Here is a 12,500-nt window from a genome sequence, read left to right as displayed (position 1 = left end):
AATATCAGGTATATTTTAAAAACAGTGAAAATCTGGTGTGTCTAGAAATTTCATGACGAAAAGACAGAAATGTTTTCTTTCATTTTGAACTACCGCGCTGAGGATCTCGCTGAGTGCGTCAACGCGTTGCTTCTCCTTGAAGATGTCGGCGGGTTGAACGTGCACATTTAGCATCCGTGCACCTTCCCGTACTTGTGCGTTGGCGTGTTTGTGTGCTCAACATATTTCCTGCCGTTTGCACATGTGGCGATTCGTACAGCGACCCGGCTGTTTCCTAGAAAACAGGTTCAGGCGAAGAGAAGGAGAAGCGTGTCGAGAAGGGAGGCCGCTGAGCTGTGAGAGTTGCATCCATCTTGTTTCAGTGTTAGCGTGTGACTTAGCAGATTATCTCCCAGGTTTCACTGCTGCTCTCTAGAGGTCCCAGAAGGTCCAGAAACCCAATGACCATAAACTCACAGCTTGAGAAAAGAAACCTTGGAATACTTTGTTGTGTCCCCTCGTCTCCCTGAACCTTCTCCTTAACGCCGGCCGCCTACACGTGGTTTGAGCGCGTCAGCATGATGGTGATCCTGCTGAACTGCGTGACTCTGGGGATGTACCAGCCCTGTGAGAACATCGACTGCACGTCCGACAGGTGCCAAATACTGCAGGTAGGAACACACACACACAACATCTGATCTTCTCCAGTGATGCTCCTCCCTCAAAAATGTTGCTGCATGATTCTGGTTCGTTGGCGTCTTATTGAACTGAAGTGTTCATTTGTTGCAGTAAGAGGGAGGTTTACAACTACAACACCGTGTCTTTTGTCCCCCATACGAAGGACGGCGTCCTGAGAGTCATCGTTCTGCTGCAGCCCCCCTGAAGAACCTCTCACACGTTCTCAAAACACCTTTTATTGCTTGTTTTGTGGCGCCTGCCAGGTGCATCGCCTGCCCCCCCCCCGTGCAGCGAGGGGGGGTCTGAACGGCCTGCTTGGGCGACAGAACCTGCGTCACCTTTTCTCTTCCGCTCTATGGCTTCTCTGCAGGGGGCTTCACGGCCCCCCCTCACACTAGCGTGGAACTCTGGTTCTACTCCCCTATAAATAAAGTCCTCATGTATATTTGATCGGAAGCACTCAAACGTCGAGATAACAAATCAGTGCACCTACACACACACACACACACGCACACACACAGCCCTTCCTCGCCTCTTACCCCCCCCCCCTTCAGTGACTCACTGCTAGCAGGTCTTTTGATTGTGGCCTTGCCCCCCACGTGCACACCTGCACACCCTAGTGCACATGTGTCTCCGGCCTGTCGGGGCGAAGCGCTCATTCAATCGCCTTCCAAGTTCTCACACAAGCGCTCCCAAAAGGCAACGCTAGCGGATTGATCCGGCTCCCTGGGGGGGGGGGGGGGGGGGGGGGGGCAATAGAATCTCTCCTCCGAGTATCCACAGAGGCGGTTCAATACCAACATGGATTCCGTGCGCCGCAGTGCTACGCTCAATACTCTGCTCTCAGAAAGTCCGGTCCGATCTTTAAGCTCTAACAGAAGTGTTCTTAAAGAGCTGCTGGAGGCTCGTTCACTGTGGACGGATGACTGGATGACTGGATGACTGGATGAATTGGGATTTTCGGATCCCAGTTTGTTCTGTGAGGGTCAGAGGTCGTTTGGACCTTCAGATGCTTGATCCTCTCCTGACACCCTGCCTTCGGTGCTTCGCCTTGTGAAAATCAAATTACAAGCAAGGCCAAGCGCGTCGCCCCATTGTGTTGTGTTGAACATCTAAAGGGAATCCAGCGGTGGCAGATTATGGGTCATGTTGTGAATATATTTCACCAGAAACGGGCTCCTCAAAAGCCTGCGAGAAGCTCACGAGCTTCATCAATCGTGGACTGGACCGAAGCTACCCTGAGATGATGATGAATACATATATACGTCACGTGATATAGATAATGGTTGAAGGTAACATGACATTTCCCACACAATGCTGTGAGACGACCTTCGGCGCGTCGCCACAAACTCCGCCAGCGGTGAATCCATTAAAAAAACAAATGTATGCAAAGAGAACATGAAGAGTCTCTTCATGTTCACGGTCATAAATCCCTCTAGTTTCACCACAGGGGTTCAGCAGGCTCATGCTGTCATTATCCACCTCAGGCAGCTTGGATGCCATTCAGAGACTAATAGGAACATTCATTTCACAAGGTAAATGCAAAGATTTGGTAAAAGGGACACATCGGATTCATCGAGTCCCAAGTGGATTTTCCTCCAGAGGGATGAAAGCCACTGTTTAAAAGAATCAAAGAGAATCAGAGATATGGAGTTCTCATGTTCATGAAGGACTTTATTACCTTCATACAAACCCTGGAGAAAGACAAGTAAAGTATTAAAAGCACTAGAACGAAACTAGAAGCATATCCTGTGAACTATTTGATTTGACTGATAAATATTTACTATTATGTTTATATATATATATGTATATATATATTTATATTTCCATTTTGACCCTCTTATGATGTGTCTTATCTGCTGTGAAAAATGTCTCTCTTTGTGTCCCTGTCTCTTTGTCAGGCCTTTGATGCTTTCATCTACATCTTCTTCGCCATGGAGATGGTTATAAAGATGGTCGCCCTGGGGATCTTTGGACCACACTGTTACCTCGGGGACACGTGGAACCGGCTGGATTTCTTCATCGTCATGGCGGGGTGAGTGTGACTTCCTGTCTGACGTTGTACCTCTAGCGAGGTAACCCCTTCATATGAGCCCTTTACTGAGGTAACCCCTTCATATGAGCCCTTTAGCGAGGTAACCCCTTCATATGAGCCCTTTAGCGAGGTAACCCCTTCAGATGAACCCTTTAGCGAGGTAACCCCTTCATATGAACCCTTTAGCGGGGTAACCCCTTCATATGAACCCTTTAGCGAGGTAACCCCTTCATATGAGCCCTTTAGCGAGGTAACCCCTTCAGATGAACCCTTTAGTGAGGTAACCCCTTCATATGAGCCCTTTAGCGAGGTAACCCCTTCATATGAGCCCTTTAGCGAGGTAACCCCTTCAGATGAACCCTTTAGTGAGGTAACCCCTTCATATGAGCCCTTTAGCGAGGTAACCCCTTCATATGAGCCCTTTAGCGAGGTAACCCCTTCAGATGAACCCTTTAGCGAGGTAACCCCTTCAGATGAACCCTTTAGCGAGGTAACCCCTTCATGTGAACCCTTTAGCGAGGTAACCCCTTCAGATGAACCCTTTAGCGAGGTAACCCCTTCAGATGAGCCCTTTAGCGAGGTAACCCCTTCATGTGAACCCTTTAGCGAGGTAACCCCTTCATGTGAACCCTTTAGCGAGGTAACCCCTTCAGATGAACCCTTTAGCGAGGTAACCCCTTCAGATGAGCCCTTTAGCAAGGTAACCCCTTCAGATGAGCCCTTTAGCGAGGTAACCCCTTCATGTGGGCCCTTTAACGAGGTACCCCCTTCATATGAACCCTTTAGCGGGGTAACCCCTTCATATGAGCCCTTTAGCGAGGTAACCCCTTCAGATGAACCCTTTAGCGAGGTAACCCCTTCATTTGAGCGCTTTACCGAGGTAACCCCTTCATGTGAGCCCTTTACCGAGGTAACCCCTTCATATGAACCCTTTAGCGGGGTAACCCCTTCATATGAGCCCTTTAGCGAGGTAACCCCTTCATATGAACCCTTTAGCGAGGTAACCCCTTCATATGAGCCCTTTAGCGCGGTAACCCCTTCATATGAACCCTTTAGCGAGGTAACCCCTTCATATGAACCCTTTAGCGAGGTAACCCCTTCAGATGAACCCTTTACCGAGGTAACCCCTTCATATGAACCCTTTAGCGGGGTAACCCCTTCATATGAACCCTTTAGCGAGGTAACCCCTTCATATGAGCGCTTTACCGAGGTAACCCCTTCATGTGAGCCCTTTAGCGAGGTAACCCCTTCATATGAGCCCTTTAGCGAGGTAACCCCTTCATATGAGCCCTTTAGCGAGGTAACCCCTTCATATGAACCCTTTAGCGAGGTAACCCCTTCATATGAGCCCTTTAGCGAGGTAACCCCTTCATATGAGCCCTTTAGCGAGGTAACCCCTTCAGATGAGCCCTTTAGTGAGGTAACCCCTTCATGTGGGCCCTTTAGCGAGGTAACCCCTTCATATGAGCCCTTTAGCGAGGTAACCCCTTCATATGAACCCTTTAGCGAGGTAACCCCTTCATATGAGCCCTTTAGCGAGGTAACCCCTTCATGTGAGCCCTTCAGCGAGGTAACCCCACCCGGCATGAAGCAGTGTGCTTTATGCTCTGAGATGTTTTCATCTGGTACCTTGTAACCTTCCACCAGTAGAATCCATATGAAGTCTCCGTATTACTTTCTCCATCAGGGTGTTTGTAACTCTGACCGCTCTCTGTTTCCTTTCATCGTCGTCTTTTGTTATTTTCAGTGTCTATGTTGATCAGGACTGGGAGTGTCTCTGTGTTGTTGTTGTTTGTAGGTATTATACCACACACTCTTCATCAGTAGCTCACAATAGAATAGTTTACAATCCACAGCTGGACCCACAGCGGACCAGTTGGCCTTTTTTTTCGGGATGATGTCATACGCACTCCAGGTTACAGCGCAGTCACGGCTGGTTTCAGGTGATGGATGAAGCAACTCTAAATCAAACTGTACACGTGTTTCCTCTCGCACTAGAAGCCCCATACGGGCGGCTTGTTGCCACAGAATACATTATGGATTCTCATTGCAGCCGAAGGTCACAGCAGCTGCCAGCTGAGTGGAATTGATTATTTTACCACTGTAGTGTGAGGTTCCTTCAAGGCGCCTTTCTTTGATCTCATTGATACCTTAATGGGTTTCCTTTCAGGTCCTCTGGGGATTCTGTGGGATAGTTTGACAAATAAAGCCTCATACAGAAGAACAAACTAACTCTGTCACGAAGTAGACATTTCCAAATCACCACATTATCTCCTGGCACATGAGAGGGAAAGTAATTACTACAAAGTGTTAAAACAATCAAGTCGCAGCCCCCCCTAATTAAACTGTATACAGACAAGCTGTACACCGATTGAGGTTCCCTCACTATTGGTTCTGGTCATAGAGAATATGTATTCCCTTTTACAGGAACCTTCACCCTGAAGGGAAGGTGAACCATTTTTCATCCAGATTTTACCGCCCTGGTTGTTCCGTCCTGAGGTTATGACCCCCCCCCCCCCCCTCCGACATCTTGCCATCTTGTTTCCTCCACACACGGAGGAGGTTGGGGAACGCTATAAAACGTAGCAGCAGAAGACGCTCAGCCAGCCCGGGAGGCTGAAGCCTGTGTTCTTGTAAACAAAAGTCATTTTTACGGACATTGGTAATAAATCCCAAGTAGTGTTTCTGTGCGTCACAGTGTGGATGTCTCTGTCCCTCGTGGGGACTCGGCGTCCGTCGTGTAATGATGTAATAAGTGTAAGTGCGCCTGTTCAGGTGCAAAGAGACATCTGTTCTTCGACCCTTCCACGTTGTTCCTTTGTCAGCGTCATTAGCGGCTAAAGCCGACGCAGCAGCTTGTTTCATAATCACAAGATGGGGGTGTTGATCCTCAGCTTCCGCTTCTCGTAGCGTCCTTGATGCCAAATTGCTCCCCGATGGTCGTGTGAACGAGAGACGTCTTCTTCAGATCATTCTCTGTACAAACGTCACCCAGTGACACCTACGGAGACCGTTTGTCCCTCCCGAGGGAACGTTGTGAGTAACAACCCCCTCATATGTGCGTCCCCACGAGGCTTTAGAAGGAAGGTGCTCATTAGGAGTTCCTCCCCGGCTGCTTGAAGAGGAAGGAGGTGGAAACGGCGCCGGGAAAAAAAGGAAGATATTGGCATGAATCGACTTTTATCAATAATCAATCACGTTCCCACTGATGTTCTCTGGAAGCCTGCGGCAGCTTGGTGGGTACGCGCTGTCCTTCAGAATCAGAGACACTGCCAGTTCAAAACATCCATATTGTGGGTTTTGTTTAATATAGTGTGATAAATACTCATTTTGTACTGAGGCTACGTTACCTATGACACATCACAAAGATAATAAACTTACCTACCTGGGACAGAAAGCGCCGTCTCCGGGGTGAAGGTTGTGTGTCTTTAAAAATGTCCACGTTTATTTCAAAGGTACAAAGGTAGCAGCTGAGTTACAACCTTTAGAAGTAACATCTGTTTGTAACTTAAAAGGAAAGTGTCATAATGTATCTGAAGTGAACCTCCGTTGGTTAGCCGTTAGCAATGCTGCTAACGCTGCTGCTAGCGCTCTTCCTGTTGATCTAAACACTGATTGGTTGTTTGCAATGTCACATGACCAGAGATCAGAGACGAGAAACATCATCCCAGATTCTACTGAATATTGGAGTGGAAAATGATATTTACACTCTGGTTAACGTTAATACGTGAGGGAGCCGTTTCACCGCTAAGAACCGCAAGAATTATTCTTCCCTTGAAGTCGTATTTGTTCCTTTCATTGGGACGCTTCTTCAGACATGTTTGTCTCCATGGACCCCCCCGGCAGGGAATGCCTGTGTGTATGCGCCCGTTCACGTGTGCGTCCTTTCATCTGCTATCGGTGAGCGCAGGAGCAGCTGTGCGCCTCCCTCTCTCAGGATCCCGCCTTCCCTCCCGGCTCCTCCCCCTCTATCTGTCTCCTGCACTCAGCGAAGGGAGCAGGAGGGGAGCCGAGGGAGCGCCGATCAAAACAAACAGGAACCGCTTCCTCCCATTGTGGGAGGCACAGACGCTGGCTGGGGGATCGGCTCCTGGAGGCTCCTGCATCCATCCATCCTGCATCCATCCTGCATCCATCCATCACTTCCCCCATTTATCTATCAGTCTATGTGTATATTTCATCAATAAATAGAGACTATTTTGACCCCAGGAAACACTCTTACAGTCCGTGTCCCTCACGAGGGCCCGTGTCACCTGCCCATCAGAATCCAGCCATTTACATTTGATCAAATCAGATGTAATCCCAGTGTTCCCAAACACATGTGGGTGTTTCTCTCTCTCTGCTACTGTGTTTTTTAATCTTTTGTTGAACGCCATCTGTTCCTCCCTGTTGTGATTTAAGGTGTTTGTGTCCCTCGGATATCAAACATATGCTTTCCGTAGACGTTTTAACGGATTCCCCTTTACGTGCGGAGCTGGCAACCCTCACACAGGCAGAGAGCAGATGGAAGACCTCCGTTCATCTCGCTCACAACTACATATATTCCTGTACACATGCATATACTGCATGTGAGCGAATAGCGTCTCTCTGTCTGAGGGCTGGAATGAGAAATAGTGGATGGAAGTAATAATGTTCTGCAAATGACAAGTAGCTGCTGGTCTTTAGTTGCGTTTCTGTTTTCTTTCCGTGTTCTGATGAGCTTGATCGGGAAGATGGCGCATGAGGTCATCGAGTTAATGATCCTGCGTAGTTTCTGACACCACATGTGAGATGTGTCCTTGTGTGGCCTTTTACAGATGATATATGTGTATATTTATAATGCGGGTAGATGAAATCCAGCGTTCTGATTGGTTGAGAGTGAGTCACGGGGGTTTTAACTCGGTGGCGATCGCCGAAAAAAAACCTGCAAATCCCACAAATTATCTGTTTGATCTGTTTGATCGGTTTGATCTTTTTGGTCTGTTTGGTCTGTTTGGTCTGTTTGATCGGTTTGGTCTGTTTGGTCTGTTTGGTCTGTTTGATCGGTTTGGTCTGTTTGGTCTGTTTGATCAGTTTGGTCTGTTTGGTCTGTTTGATCGGTTTGGTCTGTTTGGTCTGTTTGGTCTGTTTGATCAGTTTGGTCTGTTTGGTCTGTTTGATCGGTTTGGTCTGTTTGGTCTGTTTGATCGGTTTGGTCTGTTTGGTCTGTTTGATCAGTTTGGTCTGTTTGGTCTGTTTGATCGGTTTGGTCTGTTTGGTCTGTTTGATCAGTTTGGTCTGTTTGGTCTGTTTGATCGGTTTGGTCTGTTTGGTCTGTTTGGTCTGTTTGATCAGTTTGGTCTGTTTGGTCTGTTTGATCGGTTTGGTCTGTTTGGTCTGTTTGATCGGTTTGGTCTGTTTGGTCTGTTTGATCAGTTTGGTCTGTTTGGTCTGTTTGATCGGTTTGGTCTGTTTGGTCTGTTTGGTCTGTTTGATCAGTTTGGTCTGTTTGGTCTGTTTGATCTGTTTGATCGGTTTGGTCTGTTTGGTCTGTTTGGTCTGTTTGATCGGTTTGGTCTGTTTGATCGGTTTGGTCTGTTTGGTCTGTTTGATCGGTTTGGTCTGTTTGGTCTGTTTGATCGGTTTGGTCTGTTTGATCGGTTTGGTCTGTTTGGTCTGTTTGGTCTGTTTGATCGGTTTGGTCTGTTTGGTCTGTTTGGTCTGTTTGATCGGTTTGGTCTGTTTGGTCTGTTTGATCGGTTTGATCGGTTTGGTCTGTTTGGTCGGTTTGGTCTGTTTGGTCTGTTTGATCGGTTTGATCGGTTTGGTCTGTTTGGTCTGTTTGGTCTGTTTGATCGGTTTGATCGGTTTGGTCTGTTTGAGGCAATGTGAACTTTCCCAACCGGACAATTATAATTGTAATTTCTCTGGTAGCCGTATTATAAAAGCAAAGGCAGCACTGTTGATAATGTTAATGGTGTAACAGCTGGAGGGTCCGATGAAGTTCAGCCTCTCGTACCTTATTGCTTAAATACACAATAACCCTCGGTCAGAACTTCCCATGAGTCCGGTCCAGCTGGGGTCGACTGGTACAAATAAGTACACGTGAGGCTTTGATGAGGTAGATGTTTGTGGACTCGCCGGAGGAACAACACCCTCACATCTGCATGAGAGCACGCTGGGGGGTGGGGGGGGGGTCACGGCTACATTCAGGACCGCAGGCTTCGAACCCAGCAGGGAGCAGAAGACGGCTGAAAGAGGTGGACGTCGTCATGGTGACGCCCCGCTCATTGATCGATTAGAGCAGCTGCTCCAGAAGTCCGCTGTTCATCTTTGATGACCTAAAAGGGAAACATCTGGAGACATTTAGAGACAAAAATAAAGGATAAGATTTGAGTGTGTGAGTGTGTGTGTGTGTGTGTGTGTGTGTGTGCGTTCGCGCTCCTTCTCTCTGACTGGCCGACGCCTGCTGGGGACAGAAGATCTACTGCATCCATTAAGCTCATTTGAATAATGAATGGCGTCTTCAGGAGACGGGCTCCTTGTGGACCTGAGAGACATTCAATGCTCTCCAGCCGCCTCGTTTCTCTCAGCCTTCTATTTGGACCTGAACGTGTGAGATGTGGACCAGGGATCATGTGACGCTCTGTGAGGAACTTCTGCTGCTGGGTCCCAGTTAGAGAAGATCTCCTTCATCGTCTTCATCATCTTCTTCTTCGTGCTGGCTCCAGGATTTAATGCTGTGACACTACACAGTGTGTGTGTGTGTGTGTGTGTGTGTGTGTGTGTGTCTCTGAGATGAATGGAGTCATTCTGATAGTTTTGTGTATCATTGTGGTAGAAGTTGTGAACCTGCAGCGCCTTTAAATAAACAACTTCAACTTCTTCTTTTTGGGGGGTTAAGGGAGGGGGGGTAAACTAGGAAATGACAGAAGTGGTTTAAAAGTACACACACACACAAGCGTAAAAACACACACACACACACACACACACACACACACACACACACACACACACACACACACCTTTAAGTTGTCTGAGGAACTAAAGTTCGTCCTTTTCAAATATTCATGAGGCAGCATTGAGTCAGACAGAGACACTAAATTTACTTTGACCTGTGTGTCTGTGTGTGTGTGTGTGTGTGTGTGTGTGTGTCTATGTGTGTGTGTGTCTGTGTGTGGGTCCATCTGTATATTTCTGTTCAGACTGTAGTGTAGAAAAAGAGGTGTGTGTGTTTTTAGTTGACACAGCTTTGTGAGTCTGCTCCAATCATTTTATCTACTGTGTGTGTGTGTGTGTGTGTGTGTGTGTGTGTGTGTGAACATCTGTTTTATACAACAAATTCTGTCAGCAATTTCAGATAACACAACTCATTCTGACCACACACACAATTATACTGCACACAATGATGTATACACAGAAACACACACACACAAGCACAATGACACACACCTCGATAGCACCCAGGTCCTCACACACAGAGCAGATGATTGGACGGATACACTCTCCCTCACACACACACACGCTCATCCTTATTCTTCTATCGTTGTGAGGACTATGTTGCTTTCTAAACGTTGAGACTCCAGGAGGTCGTTAAACCATCTGTGCCGAGCCGCGGCTCCGGGGGGTCAGAGGTCACGGGTAATTGGCCGAAAGGTCTCCTACCTGTGAGGGAGAAGCAGCTGTTCCGAGCGCTGGAGACCTCGGAGAAGAACATCTGTGGGAAAGACCTGACTTCTTCTTTTTCTGCTTTTTCTTTTGTCTTGACAACCCTCTTCCTCTGACGGCCCCCCGGCCCCCCCGGCCCTCTTCTCGTTGTAATTATCTCCAGCACTTGATAAAACCCTCCACCCCCCCAACCCCACCCTGTCAATCTCCCTTTATTGCCGGCGTTATATTGCACTTAATCGTCCCTCGGCGCTCTGCTGCTGATCCCTTCCTCCTCCTCTCCTTTCCTTCTGGGCCTCCTCACTCCCTCTCTCCTCCATTTCTCCTCCTCCAGGTGACGTGTGCTTTCTCCCCGCAGTGAGATGTTAACGCCTTTAAAGCTTTAATATATATATATCTATATATATATATATATATATGCGTATGGAGGGATTGAGGAGGTCTGCACTCGGAGGACATTACTCATCACACGTGTGTTCTTGTGTGACTCCTCCAGGATGGTCGAGTACTCGCTGGACCTGCAGAACGTCAACTTCACCGCCATCAGGACGGTGAGGGTCCTGCGGCCCCTCAAGGCGATTAACAGGGTGCCAAGTAAGTGCTTAAAGTCTTAATGCAAAAGGAGGAAAACGCATGACGGTCAAACGCGACCAGCAGATGAATCTTCTGTTTCTGGAAGAGGAGGCCGAGTGGGTGGAGGGAGGTGGAGAAGAAATCAGTGGAGGAAGATCAGAGGAGTCGTGATGGATGAGTAGAGAAGAAATATGTATTATTATGTAAATAATTATTATAAAAAATAAGTACTGTGAAGAAACCAGGCTGAATATCCTGATGCTCAAATGTGGACTTTTAAAACTTCTCAAGCACAAAACTAAATGTTTTTGCAAGATGACGTTTGTGCAGAAAAAACCCTTTAAAAACCTAAAGCAGCGAACAGATCAATAAATCGTCCTTCTGTTAAAGACGCCCCCCCGCTGAGCTCCTCTCGGGGTCCGACCCCCCCGAGCTGCAAAGACTCACAGCCTCCCGGGACCGGATCAGGGACCAGCGTCCAACGGGGCGCTGATGGAGTCATGGAACCCATTCAGACCCGCTAACAGGAGCGTTCAACCTCCTTCAGTCTGACTGGTTACCGTGACTACGTCACCACGACTACGCCACCCCGACTACGTTACAGCGACTACGTCACCCCGACTACGTTACAGCGACTACGTCACCCCGACTACGTTACAGCGACTACGCCACCCCGACTACGTTACCCCGACTACGCCCCTCTGACAACGCCACCCCGACTACGTTACACCGACTACGTCCCTGTGACTATGTCACCCCGACTACGTTACACCGACTACGTCACCCCGACTACGTTACACCGACTACGTCCCTGTGACTATGTCACCCCGACTACGTTACACCGACTACGTCACCCCGACTACGTTACACCGACTACGTCCCTGTGACTATGTCACCCCGACTACGTTACACCGACTACGCCACCCCGACTACGTCACCCCAACTATGTTACCCCGACTACGTTACCACGACGACGTTACACCGACTACATCCCTCTGACTACGTTACCACGACTACGTGACAACTCAATAAAAGTAACAGTGTGAAGTTCAACCCATTCTTCAGTATTTGTAACGTTTGCTGTAACAAACGGCAGAGATTCATTGGTCTCGTATTGTTGAGCTGTGATTGGTCTCCTGCTGCAGCGCTAAAGAACAGTGATGGATGATGATCAATCTATTAAAAGGAGTCCGAACACTACAAATGTAACCCGTTATCAATAAACCCTTCACACAAGCAGAATCTGTCACTTGGTATTTATTGTGTGTGCAGAAACAATTGATGAACAATGGTCGAACACTTAAGTTACGCTCGCGTGTGTTTCGTTGTAGAAAGAATCAGGACCCCGATTAGTCGACCAAATGCTCAATCAGAGTTTAACCCCGCCTTCAAATCTCCTCCCGCGGGTCACAGCCAACAAATGGGCCTTGAGATTAAAGACTGATCAGCTAATTATGATCATACACGGGCTTTATGGAAATGTTTCATATTAGAGAGAGAGACTCATCGGTCCGTTATTACATATTATCACTGGACGGACACAGAGACGCACACACACACACGCACACACACACACACACACACACACACAGAATACTAAAAATACACT

At 47.9% G+C, this 12,500-nt stretch overlaps 1 protein-coding gene across 1 annotated transcript in view; it reads left to right on the top strand.

Annotated features, from left to right (window-relative positions):
- Positions 1-12,500, top strand: part of cacna1ib (calcium voltage-gated channel subunit alpha1 Ib) — an 85,107-nt gene that overhangs the window by 25,733 nt on the left and 46,874 nt on the right. Inside the window, exons 3-5 of the mRNA XM_078079880.1 lie at positions 539-650; positions 2,559-2,692; positions 10,815-10,912. Of these exons, the coding sequence (XP_077936006.1) occupies positions 539-650; positions 2,559-2,692; positions 10,815-10,912 (344 nt within the window). The remainder of the gene's footprint in view (positions 1-538; positions 651-2,558; positions 2,693-10,814; positions 10,913-12,500) is intronic.

This window comes from Gasterosteus aculeatus, chromosome 9 (assembly GCF_964276395.1).
Source record: "Gasterosteus aculeatus chromosome 9, fGasAcu3.hap1.1, whole genome shotgun sequence".
In the NCBI taxonomy this organism is placed as follows: domain Eukaryota; kingdom Metazoa; phylum Chordata; class Actinopteri; order Perciformes; family Gasterosteidae; genus Gasterosteus; species Gasterosteus aculeatus.
This window is presented reverse-complemented; position numbering and strand designations above follow the sequence as displayed.